At 40.0% G+C, this 25,915-nt stretch overlaps 1 protein-coding gene across 2 annotated transcripts in view; it reads right to left on the bottom strand.

Moving 5' to 3' along the window:
• PEX5L (peroxisomal biogenesis factor 5 like) overlaps positions 1-25,501 on the bottom strand; it is a 94,968-nt gene extending 69,467 nt beyond the window's left edge. For both annotated transcript variants that reach the window (XM_066590086.1, XM_066590078.1), the window contains exons 1-2: positions 25,456-25,501; positions 19,929-20,033 (exon numbers count right to left, since the gene is read on the bottom strand). In XM_066590086.1, coding sequence (XP_066446183.1) covers positions 19,929-19,997 — 69 coding nt within the window. In that variant the 5' untranslated portion in view covers positions 19,998-20,033; positions 25,456-25,501. The remainder of the gene's footprint in view (positions 1-19,928; positions 20,034-25,455) is intronic.
• Between the last annotated feature and the right edge of the window lie 414 nt (positions 25,502-25,915).

The following is a 25,915-nucleotide window of genomic DNA, read 5'->3' on the forward strand; positions in this document are numbered from 1 at the left end:
GAAAGCTGCCTCTGATTGGCTGAGGGCTGTGACCAATCAGAGGCAGCCCATTCAGCAAGCGGGGATTTTAAATCCCCGCCTGCTGAATACTACAGAGAGCAGTTCAGGAGAACTGCCGGTCGGATGCGGCTGAACTCGGGCTGCAGCAAAAAGGTGAGTATACTTTTTTTTTTTTTTTACACATTTTCAGGATGCTTTTCAGGGAAGGGCTTATATTTTAAGCCTTTCCCCGAAAATTCATACAGCGCTTGCCGGCAGCCCATTGCTTTCAATGGAGCCAGCTGTATAGCGGGCAGCGCTCGGCCCTTTCGCTGAAAACGCTGCTAGGTGCAGATTTTTCCCTTTTGGTGCGCAAATGAGGAGGGCAATAGACCATGTTCTATTTTTTTGCGTGTGGCATGCGTACAGACTCATTGACATAAATGGGTTCTATTCTCTGCATATTGTACGTGGGAATTTTACGCGCACAGAAATGTACACAACTTCTGCCCGTGTAAAGCTACCCTAGGGCCGGTATTGTAAAACGTTCATAATACAACCATGTGTCATAGGTATTTGATCAGCATTTGCCTCTGCATATTATTTTCTACTGGGCAAATACTGATCTGTATTTGCCCATTAGAAAAGAGTAGCAATGCAAAGACAAATATGCAAAAAATAGGTCATGCTATCATTTTCATGTGATAAACACGGCTATAAGAATAGATACATTTTCTCCATATTACGGCGCCTAAAATATAGTTTTCAGAGTTAAAATGCGCTCTTGTGAAACCAGCCTAACAGGAGGCACCAAAGTACTTGTGTAATCATATTACATATGATCAAAAGTTATATGATATGCAGATACTCAGGTAAACTCAAGGCTACTGAGAATAAAGCTAGAGAGGTCGGTATACAGTATTTCACTGCAATAACATATTCATGCAGATACTCTACGCTTTGTAAGCCAGCAGAGTAACACACAGAGCAGCAAATCTGCACTGTGGGATTTTCTATCAATTAACGATTTAAAATTGGTTAAAGACTGATGGTTTCTGAGACACACAGCCTGAAAGCATAAACTTAATGTGTTCTTATGGGAATCTTTTTTTAAAAGTGGCAATCATCTTCTAAGTGAGACATTCACGTATCTTAGAAGAAAATCAGCAAATACAAGAAATCTGTCACAGGAGACGAGGGATGTCACATGTGATAGCTGAGGGTCAGTCGATGTAGCAAATACCCTAAAAGTAGAAAACTCCACTTCTGAGAGCTAGAAAATCTAAACTGGATCGTTACTACATCCCTGCAAAAATATACTTCTTAGGCCTTAGTCAGACGGGCGTTTTTTTCGCGCGATTTGCGCATGCACATGCGATTTGCGCATATATAGAACCAATGGTTCGCTATGGTATCGGTCACATGTCCGCTTTTTATGCGGATATGCGATAAATTATAGGACACGACGATTCGCAGATCGCGCCTATCTGCGTTCGGCGTTTTATGTGCGCACCAAAATCATTTTTTTCGCCGGTCAGTCTAAGTTTCATGCGCATTTTGATGCGCACGGCGATTTTTCTCCGGTCAGACGGGCGTTTTGCTGCGACGATTAACGCGGCTAGGTGCAGATTTTTCCCGCGATTTTTCGCCTCCGGTCACGCGATTTGCGCATGCGCATGCGACATGCAATGCGCAAATCGGGCGAAAAAACGCCCGTCTGACTAAGGCCTTAAAGTCACCCTCTGGACCTAGGGAAAAAAAGATGGACACACCAGCTTCTCTGACTACCTGGTGCACACTGTGTATTAGTATGCACTGGCATAGCTATAAGGGATGCAGAGGACGTGGTTGCACCCGTGCCCTGGAGCTTTAGGGGGCCCATAAGGCCTCTCTTCTCCATATAGGGAGCTCAGTACTATGAATAAAGCATTATAGTTGGGGGCCCTGTTACAGGTTTTGCATTTTGGGCCCAGAAGCTTCAAGTTACGCCTTTGTGTTAAGAGCTTAAGAAAAGTTGGGCTCATGGGTCCCAAGATAAACGTTTGCACCTGGGCCCATAAGCCTTTAGCTACACCCCTGTTAGTATGCATCATTAGTCTAAGACCCTCCACCTGCTTTGTTAAAACAGTGCTGCCCATGTGAGCAGTACTGGCCAGTAGGAGCAGCAAAAAGTGTCTTAGACCACCAATGCCTACTATGGGTAGTGTGCAACAGGTAGTAAGAGAAGCTGTTTGGCCATCTTTGTTCCACCAGACCCAGCAGGTCGCCTTACATAGAAAAAATAGTATAGATATAAGAGAAAGAAAGCAAAGTACAGAATAAAGGAAATTAAATATGTTACAATGAGGATATACAACAATAAAAATTAATAAAGGAATGGCATGACTAAATGATAAGTAAGAATGGAGGATGTAACAAGTTAGCAGAATCAGAAGAAAGAAAGTGAATGCAGATAACTTCAAATGAAGTTAAGTTTTTACACGTAACAATAAAGAGCATATATATGGGGTATATTTTTGGAGTATGATGTAAGGAAGAAATGTTTAAATTCCCACTTCATCACGGGAGTCTGAACGATATATATATTCTTTCAGTGTAAATGGCAGCAGCGACTCAATTCATTCGTCATTTAGTTTTGTGCAGGCATAAAAATCAAATGACTATCGGCCATGGTTCATTTTTGAATGAAGGCCTGTTTACTGTTAATGTAGTGTAGGCATTCAAAGGGTGAAGTTGTGGATGGAGTATACCTCCCTCCCAGGCTTTTAGGCTGGATAGGGTGGTGCTCCAGTCCACAACTTCACCATAGTTCTCAGGAAGCGCAGCTGTAGGCCCTGACCTCATTACTGGAGCATAAAAGACTGCAGCTCCAGGAAGTCAGGGCCTGGCAGCCTGAGGAGGAAACCTCTGAGCACTTGGGATGGTGCAAACTGCATTTATGTTTTGTACGGACTTGAGCACCCTGCGCGGTGCCTATGCTACGTTGAAGGATACTATTTGTTTGCTGTGCTGGAAAAATAAAGCTTGGCATGAGTTCATCTACTGTTTTGAAGTCCAGTGTGTCGTGGCGCCCCTCCCCTGGAGGACACTATATCACAGGAGGCAGGTGACCAGAGCAATCTCCGTTCCACCTACATTCACTAAGCGATCATCCTGTGTCAAGCATCCCGTGGAAAAGGACCCTAACGGCATAATTGTGGAATAAATCTTTACACACATATAACAGATAGTGAAGTTAGAGTCTTTTTCCCCTTTTTCTCCTATGTGGTGCGAAAACTAAAGAATATTACAGAGGCATTTTATGTGGATTTGCACTTTTACCATATAAGTAACATATAAAGCTATTATGGAGAAATGATAGTGAAATCTGAAAGAAGACATAAAAACAACAAAGGAAAAAGAAAGGGAGAATAGAAGAAGTAAAGGGATGGATGACAGAGGGATGAAAAATGGAAAAATGAATAAAAGGGAGACGAAGACAGCTATACCTAAAAGGAACATGTCAACGGAAAATGACCTACTGTGTAAATCAAATGTTTTAATGTTAAACATATTTTTAAAGATTTTTTTATTGTCAATGTTTTAATTTTCACAATTTATTTTTTTTTAAATTCTAAAGTCCTGCATTTTCACATTGCCTACTAAACCTGATAATCACGACCGCATGATGGGATGAAACAAAATCATTGACTTCAATGGTTTTCTTTTCACTAGCGGTATTCTCGCCCGTAAACAGTAAGGGTGATAAAAGATAGGACTTGCCCTATTGTTCTTGGACGTAGTTAATATCACATGCGGGAAAGATAGGGCAGGACATGTCTTCCTGATGTTTTATTCAAACTTGCGCGTTCATGTGCAACTACGCTCTGTAGCGGTGGGTTTAGTTGCGCATACGGCTGTGTGTTTTTGCCCTAAGAGTTTTGCTCTATTATTCAAACACTTGTCAATCTGTGTTTATCAATTGATTTTCATTTCACCAGTTCTAATGACTATGTATTGTGGCTAATTCTCTCGCGCATGCCCGGTAGCTCTCTCTTTAGTCTCCATACACTTATTGTCTATTTGCTGAACTATAGAATCCCTTTAGGCTCAAACATGCAGATGAGCTACAGCTCTCGATTATTTATTCAGAACTCATTTTGTGCATATGCAGAGGGAACACTATGCTGACTCTGACATTGGGGATTGAGGGATACTGTGGTATGTAGTTGTCAGTGTCATGTTTATGACGTGTACATGCTGAATGCTCCCCCACAGACCAGAAAGAACAGGAACACATGGTGTGTGTTTTTGAGAAATGGCTTGGTGGCAGTAGGAAAAATTTAACTAATTAAGGTCAATATTTTATTAATCACAAGAAAGGCCCTTTAAAAATTCTCTTCTCCACCAATTTACAAATCTTAAACCTAGTGAATTGACCTTCTCTAGAAGCAACATAAAAGAGGTCAGAAGACACATAGGATGTGAGACAATTTACTTATTAATTAAAGGGCATGTAAGAAACAAAAACTTAATTGTAACATTTAATACAAATTCACTTTTATGATATCACCAAATTAGACCTATATTTGAAATTAGCTTACTGCATATACTCGAGTATAAGCCTAGTTTTTCAGCACATTTTTTTGTGCTGAAAAAGACCCCCTCGGCTTATACTTGAGTCAGGGAAGGCTTAAAAAAAAACCTCCATACTCACCTCCCAGCCGGCGTCTGTGTCTCCAGCGGCGGTGAGCCAGGCTGCTTGAATTCTCTCCACTGTCATCCTCCGCCATCCTCGTTGCTCAGGTCTGTCATTCCCCGCCGTCAGCGCTACGTAAGTAAGAGCTGTGACTGGGTCGAGTGCCGGCCAATCACAGCCGGTGCTCGATTATTCACAGCCAATCCAGCTGCTTTAAAATTCTCCCTGCTCAGCTTTCAAATCCCCTGCTGTCAGTGCTGTGTAAGTAAGCGCTGTGATTGGATCGAGCACCAGCTGTGATCGGCTGGCGCTCAATCCAATCACAGTGCTTACTTACACAGCACTGACAGAGATGACAGAGCCGAGAAGAGAGGACGGCGGGGGATGACAGCAGGGAGAATTCAAGCAGCTTGTTGCACAGACACACACGCTGGCTGGGAGGTTAGTATGGAGGTTTTTTTTTACCTAGTATATACTTGAGTATAGCTTGGCTTATACTCGAGTCAATAAGTTTTCCCAGTTTTTTGCGGGGAAACTTATTGTCTTAGATTATACTCGGGTCGGCTAATACTCGAGTATATACGGTAATTAAAATGAAAAAATATTTCTTTCTTTGTGCAATGTGAACAGAATCTGAGATCTCTTGATGACAACTGAATTTGGTCTCCAGTTATGCATGTCATTATTATTAACGTGTTCATCTACATGTCCATATCAATGACATGGGGTTTAGAAACATATACTTCTCGACCTTTCTTTAAAGATGAACTTGTGTTCTTGCAGAATGAAATCAAGCTTTTGAAGAAGAGACTTGTTTCTGGGAATTAAGGCACAAGATTTCCTTATAGGGCAGAGTTAGTCTGGCCCAGTAGAGTACCTGAATATACTCAAGTAGGCCCAGGCTTGGAAACAATAATGACCCCTAACTGCCCACAGAAGACAGCAGTCTTTGGAGCCATTCATTTGCCACTAGGTCTATTTTAGCAGTTTATCATGCAATTAAAAGTGAATCAACAAATGTGCTGCATAGATAAAATATATGCAAATAAGGGAGATGGAAAAATACCTTTGCAGCGCCACCTATTGGATGTCAGCATTCCTGTAAATCATTGTCCAACCCTTTGCACAGGTCTTTATAACAAAGATTAGGAATTGACAACCAAGCCAGAATCCATACACAGACAGTTGTTTTGGGGTGTTTGACCCTCATTAGTGTGCTGTAGGATTCTGGTTTGGCTAGTGAGAGTCCTGTGATGTGGGTCAGGAGGGGAATCATCACTCCTTAAGGAGAGTACCAAAAACGTAATCCTAGGAGGTGCGTGAGGAGAGTTATAAGGCCATGCATGTTCCTCTGGGAAATATAGCCATAATCCATACACAGATAGCTGTTTCGGGGATTTTGCCCTCATCAGTATGCAGTAGGTTTCTGGCTTGGCTAGTGAGAGGCCTATGACATAGGTCAGAGGAGTATCCGCTCTCCTTAAGGAGAGCACCTATAAAGTGTGTGAGGAGACACCTAGGAGGTGAGTGAGGAGACTTATAAGACCATTCATGCCCCTAGATGTCTCCTCACACACCTTCTAGGTGCTCTCCTTAAGGAGACATGATACCCCTCCCGGAATAGATGGAAGGTGCAGCTGAACCCTTCAAAGGGGTCTATCTAGGGCAGTGGTGGCGAACCTATGGCACGCGTGGCAGAGGCGGCACCCAGAGCCTTCCCTGCTGGCACTCGCTGCCATTGGCCGCTCACCACATTAGTGAATACTGGCAGGGGTGCCGCAACTCCCCTGCCGGTATTCACTCAGCAGCACTGACGTCAGTGTGCAGCTGGGATCCTCTTCCCCCCTCCCCTGACATCTCCTACTTGGTTCCGCGAGAGCAGGGGAGGGAAGGAGGCATCCTGCATCACGTCACAGTGTACACCTGGGATCAGTGGCAGCAGCGCCGAGTAGAGGAGGTGGGGGGGGATATGTGTCTCAGGGGGTGGGGCGCTACTACTACAGGGGCCACTGTGGGACGTTGCAATTACTACTGGGGGCCACTGTGGGGTATCACTATTACTACTGGGGGCCACTGTGGGATGTCACTATTATTACTGGCTACTGTGGGATGTCACTATTACTAATAGGGACGCTGTGGGGTGTCACTATTACTACTGAGGACCACTGTGGGGTGTCACTATTACCGCTGTGGCTGCTGTGGGATGTCACTATTACTGCTGGGCTTATGTGGGATGTCACTATTACTACTGGTGGGGCCACTGTGGGATGTCACTATTACTACTGGGGGGCCACTGTGGGATGTCATTATTACTACTGGGGGGCCACTGTGGGATATCACTATTACTACTGGGAGGTCACTGTGGGATGTCACTATTACTACTGGGGGGGCCACTGTGGGATGTCACTATTACCACTGGGACCACTGTACAGTGTCACTATTACTACTGGAGGGACACTGTGGGATGTCACTATTACCGCTGGGGCCACTGTGGGGGGTCACTATAACTGCTAAAGCCTCTCTGGGTGTCACTATTACTGCTGGGGCCACTCTATGAGGTCACTCTTACTGCTAGGGACACTCTGGGGGGTCAATATTACTGCTGGGGCCGCTTTGGGGGGTCACTATTACTGCTGGGATATGTTTACATGAGGTGGAAATGTTGCAGAACGTCCTCAGCGGAAATTTGCGTGGCAAATTCAACAGCATTTTCACATCCAAAAGCAGTCAAAATCTACACCCAGTCTATTTTAAAATAGCCTTGTCTTTTTAAGAACCACAGAGGTAAAAATCATATGTCGTGATAAGCCCCGCCCCCTGACATGTTGGCACTTTGTGATAAATATGTGGGTTTTGGATTGCAGTTGGGGCTCTCAGTCACTAAAAGGTTTGCCATCACTGATCTAGGGGATTGAGTCTTGGATGTACGGTAATGTGTTTGCTCACATAATTGCTATTTTCTCATTTTATAAATACATTACTGAGATATATTTTAAATATTTGAAAAGATTAGTTACAGCAAAAGTAAACTATTTCTGAAACCTGCATCTGAATGAGTGATGCAATCAATAAAACAGAGCTTTCAAAAGCCTTGTAGATTTTAAACTACTCCCCTGCAACATTTGTGTTTTTGTCCATGCTAATGTGATAAAACAACATGATTTCTAAAGAACTATGCTCTTAGCCCTCGGAGGGAAATGTCTGTGTGGGAGTATAGGCCTACTTTATTAAATGTTGTCACCTTTCAGGCAGCTTGTGCTCGCAGTAATCTTGCCATGATTTAACAGTTCACTAGTCTTTTGGCAACTTAGTATATCTTTTGGTCTTTAGAAATCCCTTGGTGAAAATATCTTGATTCAATGTATTAGCCTTCTATATTGAGTTGACAGCAAATACTGCATAGCAAGAAAACCTTGTATGTAATATTAATTGAAATCACAAATTCAGATGGATCTATTTGAGAAGCTTCTTATATGTGCCGCTGATTAAAATAGATACGCTTTTACAGCACACCGAGCTGTTATCAGAAAAAGGATGATGCTACTCATTTTTCTGATAGTAGCTAATTGGTTCTGAATTTTACATATTCACAATCCCCATCAATAAAGAGCAGCTAATTATTTTTGACTTGCAGGAATCAAGCTACTTTTAATGAAGTGTTGCTGCCAAAACCCTGATTTTTTAATGGGATGTATCTAGCAGCTCATGCTGTACATTAACATATAAAACGTATGCTGCTAAATGTCCCAACCCATTGCATGATGCAATGTAGAATGTGCATGTAAGTAAAAATTTCGAAAGGGCTGCCCATTGACCAAATTGTGCAGACCACAAGACATTTTTCCATTGTATATAGTATATGTGCCCTTGCAGCCTGACAAATACAATCAATAATCACTTGAGTGTACACTAAAGGCCCATTTACACGCAACGGTTATCTCTCAAAATTCGCTCAAAAGCCATCATTTGAGGGAAAATCCATGTGTGTAAATGTTTTCATCTTTCACTCTTCGGCCGAACGGTCATTTTTAGGTGAGCATAAAAATCCATTCTTCGGCCGGAAAGAAGATAACACACGCTGTGTTTGCTGTGCATGGTGCTGTATTCTTCAAGGGAGCCCTGATTGCACTGTATTCAGCTTGCAGCCCCACTGCAGAACAAAGGAGCTGAATGCAGAGAACAGGCCACCTGCTGTTCTCTGCATACAGCTCCTGGAGGCTCATTTACATGCAAATGAAGGTGATAAGCTGCTAATGGACATTAGTGTGCATTAGCAGTTTATGCAAAATAATCAGTCAAAACCTATCTTTTGAACGATTATCTTTGCGTGTAAATGGGCCTTAAGCCTATTTGTTGAACCCAATTTTGAAAAATTTTGCTGGCAGTGTTAGACAGTAGTTTAGCTCATTTTCCATGACATGTGACCTGACCTGACCTTAGCTGTGACTGTGCAACTCTCATCTAAGCTCCCACAATGCACTGCTATCTACGCCAGAGGCTCAGTTATAGCTTCTGCCATATTTCCTGGAACCTAGTAGTCTTACTTTATACAACAGTGTTTCTTGTGTGCTTGATCCAGTACTTTATAGATGTTCATGAAGCATTAAACTGGGGAATTTTGTAAAATGCCATTCTGAGTATTCCGATTCGGTTACTTACTACAAGCATACAGTATAGCATCCCAATCCACATTACTTCTATAAACATAACAATGTATTCCAATGGTCCTAGCAAACCAATCTGCAAGAACTGCTTTTTAGCAGCACATCATCACAGACTAGAAGTTTGGAAAAAAAAAGGAATTAAGCACTATATGCCATAAACAATTAATAGTCTTTTGAAGGCACGATGAAGGTTCCATTATGGCATTGAAACACATTGCCCTTTTTAATAAGCTTCAAACTCCTGCTACTGGTTCCTGCTCCTGTTTAAGCATGTCATGGTCCCTATCTCCTACTGCATTTCACTAAACAATTCATTGTCCCCACAATGGGCAAATTAGTATTTGGACCCAATTGAAAAAAGCTCTAATATTATATTATCTTACTCCAATCGTAAGAAATTCAATCCATCAACGTACTTCACAATGCATCATGTGCAAATGTACAGAATATGGTAGAATCAGCAAACCATTCACATCTATTTAATGAGAAACAAAAATAAAGAAATGAAATGTCAATTTACCAACAATTTTTCACTAGCGGTTCATGAATGTTTTACGAAGCATGAATTAGAATTCTATGAATGCATAAACCACGTGAATTGCTTCATATGTCTGAAACTTGTATAATTGCAGCTAAGCTGACATTTGCATCTAAATATACACTGTAAATGATATATCACTTTCTGCATCTAGAATGCCAACTTTTACCCTTACTAATCAGCCTATTTGAGCCTTAATGACCAAGCAAGTCCGTCAGTTTTTTTTTGTCCTCACATTCCAAGAGCTATAACTAGGGTGGCCCATAGAGATATGGCAACAAGTAAAGTGGCAGCTATACAGCAAGACACCTTCCCAATTTGTTATACCTGCTAATAGTAATGTATGGGTAAAGTTTTAACTTTAAAATCCAACTGCAAGATGGAGGTCCAAACTAATGTATATTATGAGAAATGGCGCAAGATGTTCACTTACACAAGAATATTAACTATTTGCTTCTGCAATGGACCCACTATATTTTAAAACATTAAGTATTGACAATGGCATTTGTCCCGACAATCTACACATTTGTGCTGTTCCTACAAAAATAATCCCAAATATATGAAAATAGTCAAAATTCCGACACAAATACTCATCAGTCAGTGCTTAAGGACTTGACAGCAGACTTCTTGGTAATCTGGGTTGGAACAGCCTTGCAATTTGCTTCCATGACTTGAAGCAACAGTTATTTTTCTTTAGCAAAGGTCATTAGCAAAAAGTCTGAAAATTCATGTTCTTTGAGCCCAACCTTGTCGTAGCCATAAGAACCTGCAACTCTGCCCCAAAGGTTTGTTAAAAGTAGAAAAATTGAAGAGTGCCTTGCTTTATAGTTAAAAGTTTTTTTGTTCCACTCTAGCTATAACTTGAATTTTTTTTCCCATTGTTATAAGGCCTTTTTCTTTGTGGGGCAAGTTTCATTTTTGTAATTGCACCATTTTGAGATATACAGTATATAATGTATCAAAACCTTTTTTTGGGGGGGGGGGGGGAATTAAAAAAAACTGCAATCTTGCCACATTTTTTATCAAGGCGTTCACCATGCAATGTAAATAACATGAAAAATATATTTTCTGGAGCAACCAGGGTCAGATAGCTGCTGTCTAAGCAAATCCAGGAAGAGGGAAGAGGTGCACATGGTAAAACCCGCATGTGGAATACTGTGTACAGTTTTGGGCAAGAGTCCGCTCAAATAAAGTAATAAATAGACTACAATACCCAAACAGATTATCAAAACTAGCGTTAATTAGTTTAGGAAAAAGACGACTGAGGGGCGACCTAATAACTATATATAAATATATCAGGGGGCAGTACAGAGATCTCTCCTATCATCTGTTTATACCCAGGACTGTGATGTAACAAGGGGAGGCCCTCTATGTCTAGAGGAAAGAAGGGTTCATCACCAACATAGAAGGTTTTTTTTTTTACTGTTAGAGCAGCTGTAGCAGAGGATCGCAAACTTTTCTGTATGTCAATGGGGCCGGGTTGCACATCCCAAAAATCCTGAATGCTGTAGTTATTTGCGTTTTAAAATCTGCTGTGCTGCCCTATATTTACTGGTGCGCATTTTTGTGCACAGGTAAAAAACGGACATGTGACTGCTGCCATTGAAAAGCATTGGTTCTAATAGATGCTGATCGCAAACGCAAATGACATGCGCAGCAAAAAACGCCTGTCTGAGTGAGACCTAATACTGTTCTATTTGGTATCTTGATTTATAATCATTTTATATAAACCCAGGTATCTGTAAACTGCGGGACTAAATCAATTGGTGCTGGGGATAAACGAGCTTTCATCTAAAAATGCTCCTATCTTCCACAAGGTTAACCCAGATGTACTGACATTTTAGTTCATGGCATTTACATGAAAAGGAAAAAAAAGGGACCAATTGTTTGTAGCAACTAATCAAGTTGTTGCTTTTATTTTCCAAAGGGGCCCTAAAACTTTGAGCTAAAATGCTTGTTTTGCACAATTGCTCCCCTTTTTACGAAAGCTAGAAATGATACATCTCCCCTAATATGCTTAGGGCAGCTGAAATTGTAGATGTGTAACTAAGGGGTACAAATAGAAGCATAATGTAATAAACCAAATGTATTAAAGGGGGACTGCAATGAAAACAAGGGACAAACTGGTATGTATGCAATAATCCTAATTAGAGCTGAACTGGGGCAATTTATTCACTAAGGTACAATATTCAAGACTAGCTACCAAATGTTTGTCACAATTAAAAAAACTAAGAAAACATAATAAATACTAACTATTTGGCAGTTATATTCTACAGTTCTCTAATATCCACTGCAGGTTCTCTTCTTGATAATTATGATGCACTGTCATGTCATCTCACAACCACCTGCTCTGCGTACAAACTTCAAGATTCCATTATCTGCAATTAGACTTGACTCTGAGACATGCATTACAGACCAAATGTTCTAAACTGAGGTGATGTCTTATTCTCTGTTATATCCGTGGATTACATTAGCTGAAAAATATCTCACAAAAAGAAAAAGATACTCAGTAAGACTAAGGAGAATTCAGTGAAGATGTCTAAGATGAATATATATGTGGATCAGACCTTAATTAGCACTTGAGAATGTATTAAAAGTATTCCATCCATGTTTCTTAACCAAATGGGTTCTCATGAACATTTCTTAGTGATTTTGTACCTGTCCAGCTGTCTTACAATACATAAGTTAATGACTTTCATTTTTGACATTAATCTGTCATGTGACTACACATGCAATGTTGATCAGTTGTAGACATTCAAGCTCCAGCGTAGAGACTTGTTCACAGCTAGAGATGCAGCCAAATGTAACTTGACTCTCAATATGTTAAAGGGGTATTCCAATGGTATTCCAATATCATCAGGATAGGTCATCAATAGTTGATTGCCCGGAGTCCACAATTTGGGGCCCAAACTGATCAGCTGAGTGGGCGCATGTTGTCAGCGCTACAATAACACAGAGGTTGGAGTGGAAGACTCAATGATATCAATGAGAGCCGTGTCTGCAGTTAAAAGTGTCGGCCACTACATGTGAGGTCGGCGCAAAGACGTCCGCTTTAAATACACAAAGGTCAGAGCAGAAGCCTCCGCGCTGATATCTGTATAGTGGCTGGCACTTGTAACTACAGGCACGGCTCTCATTGATATCAATGAGAGCCGTGCCTGCAGTTACAAGCGCCGACCACTACATAGAGGTTGACGCGGAGGCTTTCGCTCTGACCTCTGTGTTACTGCGGTGCTGACAACATGCCCGCTCAGCTGATCGGTCGGGGGCCTGAGCTGTGGACCCCGGGCCAATCAACTATTGATAATCTGTCATGATGATAGGTCATCAATAGTATTTTACTAGAAACCCCCTTAAAGATAACTTTCTGAGCCACAGTTTAGTTGCCCTTTCCATAAATTTACAATGTGTTTTGTTATGTTAAGATAATAGCTTTTCTAAGGCTTAAGACAAGATAACTTGTCACAGAAAGGTATCACAGTCATGGTTACATTATAACAGAAACCTTCACTTAAACACAAGCCCTTTAAATTATACAAACTCTTTTGGTTTTTCAGGTTACCAAATAAATTGTAATTACTATATACTAAAGTGCAAAGTGTGTGATTGATTGGCTATGAATGTTTTCACATAGCAAATAGCAAAATATATCCGCCTTAAGTTGTTTCCCAGCACTAAACCATTGATGATCTATCTTCAGGATATGCCATCTATAGTTGATCTACGGGGTACGTTGCTCAGGATCCCTGACGATAAGTGATGGATGTGACAGCAGCACTCAGGTGAGTGCTGCTGTCACTTCAGTCCGTACCAGGCACAGTCACATGTCTGAACATCAGACTGAACAGCGGAGATCCCAAACAGTGGACCTACGCTAATTAACTATTGATGATCTATGCTCTGGTTAGTAACATAACATAGTAACAAAATCAACAACCTCTCTGAAGTAATCAGTCACTATATATTATTACACTCTTGAAAGGTCTCCAGGCCACTGCTAAACTCTTCTAGTGAGTTTGTCATCACTATATCTTTGGGCAGAGAGTTCCATAGCCTCACTGCTTTTACAGTAAAGAACCCCCTTCTATGTTGGTGTATAAACCTTCTTTCTTCTAGACAGAGAGCAAGTTCCCTTTTTACAGTCACAGTCCTGGGAATAAATAGATCCTGGGAGAGATCTCTGTATTGTCCCCAGACATAATTTCACATAGCTATTCGGTCGCCCCATAACAGTCTTTTTTCTAAACAAAATAATCCCAATTTTGATAACCTCTCTGGATATTGCATTCAGCTCATTCCATTTATTACTTTAGTTGCCTGTCTTTGAACCCACTTAAGCTCTCATATGTCCTTCTTGAGTACCGGTGCCCAAAACTGTACACAATATTCTATTTGTAATTTGATCAGTGATTTGTAAAGAGGAAGAACAATGTTCTCATTTTGCGCCACTACACCTCTTTTGATGTACCTCATGATCCCATTTGCCTTGGCAGCAGCTGCCTGACATTGGTTGCTCCAGTGAAGTTTATAGTTACCTAAATTCCCCAAGTCCTTTTCCATGTTAGTTTTACCCAGTGGTTTCCAATTTAGTGTGTAATGGTGACATATATTTCCCCTGCCCATGTGCATACTCTTATGTTTATGAGTGTTAAGCCTCATTTGCCACTTTTCTGCTCAAGCCCCCAACTCATCCAGATCAACTTGCAACTGTATTCTGTCATCTCTTGTGTTAAGTATTTGACATAGTTTTGTATCATCTGCAAATATTGATACAATTCCTCCACAATGTTGTTAATAAGTATTTTAAAGAGAATAGGCCTCAAAACTGACCCCTCTGGTACCACACTAGTAATGATGACTCAGAGTGTATTCCATAAATAACCACCCTCTGCTTTCTATCACTGCTTACCCACTTATACACATTCTTCCCCGGACCAAGCATTCTCATTTTATGTACCAACCTTTTATGCGGCACAGTATAAAATGCTTAGGAAAATACTTAGGAAATATCAATATATAGAAGATCTAATAACTCTTCCCAGTCCAGTCTAGAACTTACTGTAGAAGCTAATCATATTGGTTTGTCAGGTGAGACCCCTCATAAACCCATGCTGATATGGAGCTATGGAGCTATTTTCATTATTTTCATGTACAACATAATAACATATTTTGGAAACCCTTCAAACATTTTACCCACAATAAAAGTTAGGCTTACCAGGCTGTAGTTTCCACGTTTCTTTTTTTCTGCAAGATATGAACTACTCACAGTGAGTATTTAAGAGGTTTTAAACATGTCCAATTTATTGTCTGCACTCTTATTTTTGAGGACATTGTCCCAGTCAATAAGGTTAGGAGCATCTCTGAGCTAATCAAACTTTGCCTTCCTAAAGTTTAGTATTTTTGTAGCTCCCCATTAAGACTCCTTTTTGTAAGACAAGTGGAAATTAATTATATTATCCTGCTAATCTGTCAGGTCTATTGGTTAGTATTAAGTCCAAAATGGCTGCCCCTCTAGTTGCATCCTACACAAGTTGGGAAATTATCTTTAGTTATTGACATAAGCTCATTTCCTTATTAGATCCATGTGTTTAAGCTTCCCAGTTTTTATTCAGATAGTTAAAGTCACCCACAATAATTACCTTGTTGTGATTGGATGTTGCATCTTTTTGTAAAGCATTTAGTGTCTATACTATCTTTCCCTCTATCTAACTGGTTGCTCTTTTAACCCCCAGTCCCTACTTTAAGCACTCCTCCAATATTCCAGCCATTTTCTCCCCCAACACAGCTGCATCCTCCCCCTTGAGATGCAGCTTATTCCTACAGTGGAACCTGTAGTCAACAGCAAAGTTAGTCCAGTTCTTGAGGAACCTAAATTCCTCACCAGTCCCTCCCAGTAATCTGTCAACCCGATCTGTGAAGTGTCAAACTCGACAGGAAGACAACAGACCTGTCTAGCCTTCCCTGTGCTACTATTTCCCTTCTTACTGGAACAGATATGCCCTTGGCAGTCAGAGCGCAGGTCATGCTTCAGCAATGCTAACCCTGTAATAGCATTTCCCTCATCTGCTAACTTTGCAAACTTGTTGGGGGTGTGCCAGTTTGTTACTAGCTTTTGTCTCTAGCACTCCTTCTAACTGTTACTCAGCAAGCTGCCTGATAATCCAGCACTCCAAGACTACCATCTAGCCCCACATCTGTACCAGCAAGAGTCTGCTCAGTGGGAAGTAAACTCTTTTCGGGTTACCAATGACTTTCAATGTTGCAAGCTCCACAATTAGATCCAGGAACTGAGCTTCAAAATGTGCAATGTGCTCAAATTTCATACAGCAGTATACACCCTTCAAATGACTATTTAAGGACTGCATACATGGCACAAGATGTACACTGGACAACATTGTCAATTTTGGAGCACATTCTAAATGGGCATAGTAAAGATTAAAATCAAGTAATTTATACAAGTTAAAAATATCAGTAAATAGATGTACAGCAATTGACTCCTTTCTAACGTCTCCTGACTTTAAAGGCACCCAATTTTAAGTCACACACACTTAAAACAACCACAGTTGAAATCAAGAGGACATCACTGCATTCCAATAGCTGTTTTGTTGTATGGTTCAAAAAAGCTAGCAATAGTAGTAACTCCAGCAATGAATCCTCTGCTTGAAAAGGACCCAGCAGGTTCTGCAGGTGCAATATATCATACCTTACTTAGGTAACCCAACCCTTAATTAATCACTTGTGCAGTACACTGGAGATTGAATACACTACCAAGGTATGTCTTTTTTCAATGTAACAATATATGTGTTTTTACATATATCAATGTAATCCCCCAATATACTCCCTCAGCACAATGCATTAAACTATAGGAAATACAAATATAGCTACAATGTATAAGCTATAAGACCACTATCACTTGATGCAAAACACAAATAAATACCAATCAAAATAAGTAGAGATTCCCCTGATTTTAAGTCACACACACTTGAAATCAAGCACACTTTTCTACACTCCAACAGTCACTATTGTTTGGTTTAAATAGTTATCATCTGCAGTAACTCCTGCAATGAATCCTGTTATGATAGGTCGTGAATACTTTAGTGCTGGAAAATGTCTGCAATATAATAGGAATTATGAAGATTTACCTTTATGCTAAGCAGCTATAAAATGTAATGAAGTACGTTACAAAAATACAAAAACAAACAGCAATGAACATTTATGACAAAGATCACTTTAGGTAGATCAATGATGCAGATGTAGCTACGTTTAACTTGTTTGTGATAACTTTCTGCAGTAATCTCATCTTAAGCAGTTCAACAACTATGATTATCTTATCTTTGCACAGCAAAAATCATAGTAAAGTAATGGAAAGGCTAAACAAATTGTGGCACAGAAAGTTATCATAGGGAGTAGAGATGAGGGAGTATACTCACTAAGGCACGTTACTCGAGCAAGTAGTGCCTTATACGAGTATCTCCCCGCTCGTCTCTAAAGATTCGGGGGCCGTCGCGGGTGACAGGTGAGTTGCGCAGGGGAGCTGGGGGGTGAGAGAGATCTCTCCTCTGTTCCTCCCCGCTCTCCCCCGCTGCTCCCCGTCCCCCGCCGGCCGCCAAATCTTTAGAGATGAGCGGGGAGATACTCGGATAAAGCACTACTTGCTCAAGTAATGTGCCTTACCGAGTATACTCGCTCATCTCTAATAGGGAGTTAAAAGTTCTGTTAAATTTTGCTGTATCTGTAATTTGAAATTGGATCCATCAGTATATTAAGATCCGCTTACTATAGATTCTTATATTATATTTACTGAGATATAGACACAAAATTCATGTTCTCACTGACTATAATGTCGAATTCAATGCAATTCACTGACAGCTAATCCAACAGCCATATGGACAATCTCATTAATTACACATCGCTCAACTGAAAAGAGAAACTCATCTCAAAAACCACTTTTCTTAAAATGTGACAAATATAAGATATTTGTAATATAAGTGTAATGTCTTGATAATTCGAGATGCTAAAGCCTATGTCCACCATTGCAAACAACTTTTTTAATTGTGTCAAAGTATTTAAAATGAAAAGGAGGCAGAACTCCTGCTTGTTTTAAATTCAGATTAATACATAGACAATATATTCTGGTAATGTTTTGTACGAGAGACTGCTAAAAATACAAGGACATGCATGCACAATGAACCATATGTACTTTTTCTCCACTATTATAAATGATATGGGTTTTGGTACCACTTGTAGACTGCAATGTAATGTCTGTGTATAATCAATCTAACTTAAGAACATAGAGAGACCCTAAGCTGCTAAGTGCCCTGTAATGCTTAGAACTAGAGATGAGCGAGCATACTCGCTAAGGACAATTGCTCGGAAGAAAAGGTTCGGCGGTCGGCGCAGGTGATAGGTGAGTTGCGCCCATGAGCAGGGGGGAAGCGGGGGGGGGGGAGAGGGAGAGAGAGATCTCTACTCCGTTCCTCCCCGCTCTCCCACGCCGCTCCCCGCCCACCACCGGCAGCCGAATCTTTGCTCCCGAGCGGGCAGGTACTCGCTAAGGGCAATGCTCGATTGAGCAATTGCCCTTAGCGAGTATGCCCGCTCATCTCTACTTAGAACGCATACCTAGGAAATGAGAGATATTGTTAAAATGGTTTTACAGGACATCTAGTTGGTAAGGGCAGGGAATGCACTAAAATAAAAACTAAGCAGGACTTGCCCATTGAATGTCCTGTCAGTTGAGTGCAGCTGCTGTGTTTTCCCCGTTCTGGTCCCAGACATTTCTGCAGTAGTCGCGTACCATTTATCATTCACATGACCACTGAGGCCAATAATTGACTATAAAGTCACATGAATGATGAACAGCACAACTGCTGGAGAAACTTTCCGGACCAGATGGAAGCGGCAGTCTTGGAGACATTAAAGAGGTCAGTACATTTTTTTTCTTTCTTTTATCCACTTATTTGTCCCTTGTAGAATTTAAATAATCTTGGAAAACCCCTTGAATAGTTCCTAGGTCATAAGCAGATGAAGGCAATCAATCCTCACTCTAGCAACAGACTTATTTCAGCAATTTAATGTACTATTTGGACAAAGAAATTAGAAAAGGAGATCAGATCACCTTTTTGTAATCAATAAAGACAATTGTACTATATATACAATTTTAATTGATCCACTGGATATTTGGGAACCACAATATTGAGAAAGTAGGCGCTTTAAAAGTCAATGAGTGAAGAAGAACACTTAGTGGATGTTTTGCTCATTAAATATATACCCTGCCAAGGGATTTTGAATGTATTTCATCAGAACAGTTTGATTTTGAATTGTGAGATGAATAATAGTACGAGTCAGATTACTCATATGAAATACAATTTTCAATCGAACTATTGAGAATATTACTTTAAGAAATTGCAGCTAGCATAAACTTTGGCATAGATTTATATTAGTTTATGTATAGAAAGAGAAATCATTTCATTTCACATTGATCAACTGAAAAATAGCATACACAATATTCACATAAAGCCTACTTAGGGCTCCCATGTCTCCATTTGTCCCACCACTTTATCCCTTAATACTTCTTGAAAGTCTTAATTAACTTATACAACTAAAACCAATAGGGGTACCAAGAGCCGGTTGGGGACATGTTTTCAGGCCTGAACAAATGCCAGGATATTTGTCTCCCAAAATGTATTTCTTTGAATTATGGGAGCCCTACACACAACACGCCATCACAAACATCACAACACATCATTTAAATGATCTCCTAGACTCTCCAACTAGGTAAATCAGTTAAATGTAGTCGCACCAAAAAGTCACAAAATTAATTCATAAGAAAATGGTACTGTAAAACTGACATATGCATCTTGTGCCCAGAAGTGCATAGTTCATTCATTCAGTATTTTTGTCATCCTTTGATATATCATTATTCATTTTCATATAGTAGAGGATAACTAGTGGAGACATTCAGAACACAGAGGACTGTAGATGCATTTTTTATAAAAGATTAGCACTTAGATTGTTCTGCAAGAGCCATCTGCATGTGTCAGTTTCTTGAAATCCTGGTGGCGCCCACCTGTGAGGTCATAGTGAGGAGGGGCTTTTCCTCTGCAGACGGCTGCCTCGGTATCTCCTTCATCACCATGGCAACAGCCTTATCTGCTGCCCTGGCGCTTTTCCCCTACAATAGTGAAATCAACAATGTCTTGTGTCAGGAAAATGCGATCTTGGCAGAAATTCCCCAAAGCAAATCCCATTAGCCCCAAATAGAGTAAAAAACACAATGAGCTAATGGCAGTGGTATGTTGAATGATTTCAAGCTGACAGAGGAACACATAACATTTAGAGAACCATCAATATATAGAATAGTCATTATGCATAAATACAAATAGTGTTTGCAGCCACTTTTTTTTTTTTTAATCCAGTTTTTTTAAAGCAGCAACCTGATTGGTGGCTGTAGATTTGGTTAAGTCTGGGGTTATGAAAGTCTGTGTATTGGGAAAGAGAATACCTATCTAGGGCTGCAAAATTGTCCATCCATAAAAAAAGTCATCTCAACAGTACAACCTATATCTCCATGATTTATTAGGGCATATAAACATCATCGAGGGGGTGTACCACTTGATATCTACCTCTATGAGCTAAAGAGGAGAGCTACTGTAAAGAACCCTCAGTTGGACCACTGCGTTCTAGTATTAAACAATCCCCCAGTAATTTGATACTATATTGAGTGCAATGTGATACTCTTTTGTCCAAAATCAGTTTTCCCAGCAGATCACAAGGGGTTAGAGCAGCTAATCTACTTGATAAATCCGACGGAGTAATTAATATAGTAAAAAAAAACTCCTATTGCACATTAGTACATATTGGTCATTGCTAGATATGAGTGAGCACGCTCGGATAAGGCAGTTACTCGAGCGAGCATCGCTCTTCTCACATAACTGCATTTTTGTCTGGGCAGGCTCGGGGGCGGCGGGGGGGGGGGGGGGGGGAGGAAGGGGAGAGTGAGAGAGATCTCTCTCTCTCCCCCCACGAGCCTGCTCGGATGAGAATGCAGTTACTCGAGAAGAGCAAGGCTCGCTTGAGTAACTGCCTTATCCGAGCGTGCTCGCTCATCTGTAGTCCTTGTGTATGAAGACAGAGTAGACAAAAATTGATAGTCCTGCACACAGCAACCATGTTACTACTGTTTCCCCTGAAAAATAAGACAGTGTCTTATATAAATTTTTGCTCCAAAATATTTATTTTTGTATGTATAGCTGCCTGGACACTATTTTAAATTCGTACTAGGGCTTATTTCCGGGGTAGGTCTTATTTTCAGGGAAACATTATAGTGCAGGTTAAACAATAAATGAAAGTGATTGATTGCAACTACTTTTTAAGACTGCATACATGACATTCATTTTAGTTTCTTTGATGTAACTAGCGTAGACAGAAATTAGTAGTGTTTTCCACTATAACCAGTAAGTTCATTTTCCAGCCTTCACTAGCAATGTATAATATGATTAGTGGGTATGCTTCTATTTCTATTTGTGTGGAATTGTTTTTCCTGAAAGAAAAAAAACCTCAGTTTTCTATTAGAATTATTCATTTAGCTTCGCCAATCATGGAGATTTGGTAGTGTCAACTGCTATGCTGAAAGGTTGGTCATGTGTATTGACATATACTGCCAATATATTAACTCCCAGTGTCAATGAGAGGAAAACAAGATTGAGGATTTTTTTTTTTTTTAATATCCCAGCATTGAAGTGGGGCAGAAGAGGAACAGTCAGGATGCATGCATCTCTGCCAGTGACCTTCTTTAATCATTAAATAGTTTCAACTAAAACTGGAAGATCCCTACTTTTAGAGTCCTTTTACATGGACACTTAAATGTCTGACAGCCGTCCCAGCAGTAATCACGATGACTGAGGGATGATTGCTCAGTGAATGGAGGTAGAGCAGCCAGAGATCGCTTCTAACTGCCTGCCTGACTCCATTAATAGTAAACAGGCAGTCGTTCATAAACAACTGCCTGTTTACACAAGCCAGCAGACATTGAACAACGAACAATAAGCGAATGAATGTCCATCTGTTGTTTGGTCGCTGGCAGTATTTGCACTGAACAATTATCATTTAGATTCCCGTGATCTAGAGAGAATATGAATGATTGTCGTCTAGTGTAAAAGGGCCCTTAGAAGGTTCCCTGAATAATGAGTTGATCACAAAGCGTCTCCTGCTGGGACTCCAGTGGTCAGCTATAATCTGGGGAGAAGCCTGGCAGTAAATGTTAAATTTGGCTACAGCGACACCACAGGTGAAATCGAGTACTACACTGTGCCCATTCACATCTGTGTAATGTCTAAGCTCCTCTAAAACAGAAGGCACTCTTTACAACTACTCTCCATCTTGTCCGAGAGATAGGGGCCCCATCTATTAAATCTTCATTTCCTAATAGGGTATATGAAACTGTGTTTTCTAAACTAGGCAACTCTTTAACCTTCTCATAATAAGTCCTGGAGTAATAAGTAAGTAGACATGTACAAATATTAAGAGTGATGCACAATGACATGAAATACTGTACATCGAAATATTTTGTACCGCTTAATAAAGCTATTCCAAAATCTAAACACAAACATGGATGGATGTCCATGGTAAATTAAAAGTTTTCAGTGGGCACAGACTGTTTTATAGCAACTTTTTTCACCATTTGTGTTTAGCCCTTCACAGCATATTATGCTTAAAATATCCAAACCCAAATTACATTCTGTCCCTTGGAGATATGAAATCATCAGGGTTTCGGTTAACTTTCGGGGTGATTGGTCATTGGGCATGCTTCACTTATTAACTAACTGCACTTAGTTTTAGTGCAGTCCCAGTTTCCACATATACAATGTCTTAGACTTTCAACCACTTCACCATATCACTGTCATTACTTCATAAATTCCATGTCTAAATTCAGCAGCAGTGATTTCTATGTGTTTTATAAAAACGATATTGTAAAGAAGGCATGAAGCAAGACAAATAGTCAAAGTTATTGGCATTAAATTGCACATGCTGTAATACAGAAATCTTTGCTCTGCCAAGGCTGATGCTTCTGGACAAAAAAAAAATGCATGTTAGAAATAATAGAGTATTTAATTTCCTCCATCAAAGAAAGAATGCATTAGATTTACCAAGCAGTTACTCATGGGAATCCTATGATAAAAACCACTTCATTAAACCTGCATAGAATAACTGTGATTCATGCTTTTTTGCGTAATTGTGTACTACATCCCAGATAAACGGAAAAACTAAGTGACCTGTGAAGAATTCAAACATATTGCATCCCCTCTAGTGCTCTCTAAGCTTGGATCATGCTATAAATACAGGGAAAATACAGGTAAAATTTCATGCCATTAAGCACACTGTGTGGCAGTATTGTAGTTAAAGTGGCATTTTTCTGTTTAAACAGACAGTTTTGTTGATTGTGAATAGATGAAATTAAAGAGCCACTCCAGTGATTTTAATTGTTCACTCATTATGCAGCTATCCCCCCAGTATATATAAAAGAGCCAGCTTTATCTTGGTTAGATATTTCTCTCTGTCTGAATCTCCCAGTCTCTTTTTCCTTAATTGGTCATGTGATCTCAGTTCTGACCAGCTCAGATCTACTTGTGGTTATGTATACATTTACTAGGCAGATTTTCATTTTTTGTGATGCTGTTACATGGATTTACCACTGACACTGCCTGCAGGGGAGACAGACACTTCTGTGACAGTTACTGATGATGATAAGAGGGTTCTGTCACACAGCTATAATAGAGGAGATCACAGCTCATCCTCCTGGCTGTATACTTATGATCCGTAACTTATATAGATGAATGAAGAAGGTAATAATTAAACTACCCTCCTAGCAGGCAGAATAGTATAACCTTAGCTAATGCTGTTCTGATGCATTGTGGGATAGATGTAAAATATCTAAGCTTCAAGACCGGTGCCTGACAAGCATCACGCAGGGGTATGTACCTCATGAAAATTACTGGAATTCACAGAACAGACTTCCAGAGTGTGACAGGCAATCAGGTTAGGGGGGGGGGGGGGGGCAAGGTAAAATATGTTTTCACTGGAGTAGCCCTTTAAGTTATAGAAGCCTTTCAATTTTCCTAGATGAGGCTTATTTGTAATGTATAAATATTCCATAGGCAATGTGAACACATACATCATTAAACATGCTCTTTGGATTTTTATAAGTATGGATGACATAAACAGCTATCACTTTATAAAATGCAGAAGATACTCTGCTCAATAGATACACTATGATGAATTAAAGGGGATGTCTATAGAAAAAATGAATTTTGAAAAGTGATTAGTATCATGTAAAAACAAAAGAAAGCATATTTACATTACCCAATCTCCACCGCTAGCATGTCAAAGGTACCTTGTTCCCCTTCACCCTCTACTTCCTTCTTACTACAGTGATGATGTCCCAATACTGGGACATATGACCCCTATAGCTAATCACAGGCTGAAGCGAGACAATGATTAGCTGCATTAGTCCCACGTCCCTGTGTTGGGATGTCATCACTGCAGTAGCAAGTAGAGAGTGGCAGGGGACCAGGCACCATCAGAACAGGAGAGGCTCAGGATTGGGTTGGTTGAGTATTCTTTCTTTTTTGTTTTTACACTTAATAGCACTTTTCAATTTTTTTTCTACAAATAACCCCAGTTTTTCATACTGCTCAGTATGCAGTTACATTGGTACAACACAAGTCAAAAACAATACTTGCATTCTAGTGATTTTTTTTTTCTTTGTAAAATGCTGCTTTAACACCTGTCACACAATGAGAAGCAGTGTAGGGATAAAACATTGAGCATTTGATACCTACATATTCCTACAGTACACACAGAGGAGAAACTATTCTTAGGTCTGAAACATAATTTCACAAAAATGTGTTCAAGGGCAGAATGAGAGCTGCCCGATTCACAGGGCTGATCTAACGCTAAAGACCTTGGCCTACTTGGGAAGGAAGTAGACCCAGTGAGTCCCTAGAGATGCTAGGAGCCATTCACTGTCCAACCTCTCCATCTTGACTTTAGTGTATTATACGTATGAATGCCAGAAGAAGAAGTGTTATCACTGAGCTATGGCTGGCTGATGCTCATTATGTCTTATGGGTCAGCTGGTAAATTGATGGACTGCATTCACATACCAACAATAGTTGCATCCGCTGTGTGTAGGTTGCAGATTAAATTTGCCACAGTACAAAATCAATAGAATTCAATTCAGCTTTTCTGTTACCATTTTCTAATGCAAATGCACCTTGTCATGCTGAGATGAATAAAGAAGTACCAATTTTTAAAGCTGATGTCTTCTTGCTCTATGATTACGGTAGTTTTCCTCATGATATCAGCAGTTTATTGTCTATAACTGGTGCAGGTGCATTCTGGTCATTGAGTAAAGATTACATAGTATTAATATATTTCATTCATAAGTTATATTTTGCTACATCTATCAACATGCGTCTAAATGCAAACATTATTAAGACTCCTACACAAAGCAATCTAAAAGACATATATATGTATATGTTAGCAACAGCTATGCATGCAAGTGAATGGTTTCCTTGTATAGAAAAACAACCCACCAAAATTGGGGTCAAGTCACTTTTTGGAAGACTGAACCACTTTTTCTTCAAGGTCACACCTACTACCTGAAAAAAGCCATGACACTTTATTAGATCACATCTGTATCCCTTAAATAACCATGTAAAACAGAGATGCTGTAGATTTACTGGAGACCTTTAAGTGCAAGTTGAAGCATTTAAAATGAACACAGCATGTTCTTCTTCATTGTATTGCTTAACATAAACATAAGATTCTTTTTCATACACTGCTTTCTTATTAATGGTCAAGCATATTTTCACATTATATCGTCTGTGCCAATCTTTCTTTATTCTTATGGCAGATCTCAACATTTTGTGAATGCATGCATTTGGCTGTTATTCATGTAATTTCACTTGTTGGTGTATTGTTTCTGCACTTTGCAAGCCCTGCATAGTATGAAGCTGAATCAAGGTAATACAGTTACGAAAAAAGTAAGTCACC

The sequence above is a fragment of the Eleutherodactylus coqui genome, chromosome 1 (assembly GCF_035609145.1).
Source record: "Eleutherodactylus coqui strain aEleCoq1 chromosome 1, aEleCoq1.hap1, whole genome shotgun sequence".
NCBI lineage: Eukaryota > Metazoa > Chordata > Amphibia > Anura > Eleutherodactylidae > Eleutherodactylus > Eleutherodactylus coqui.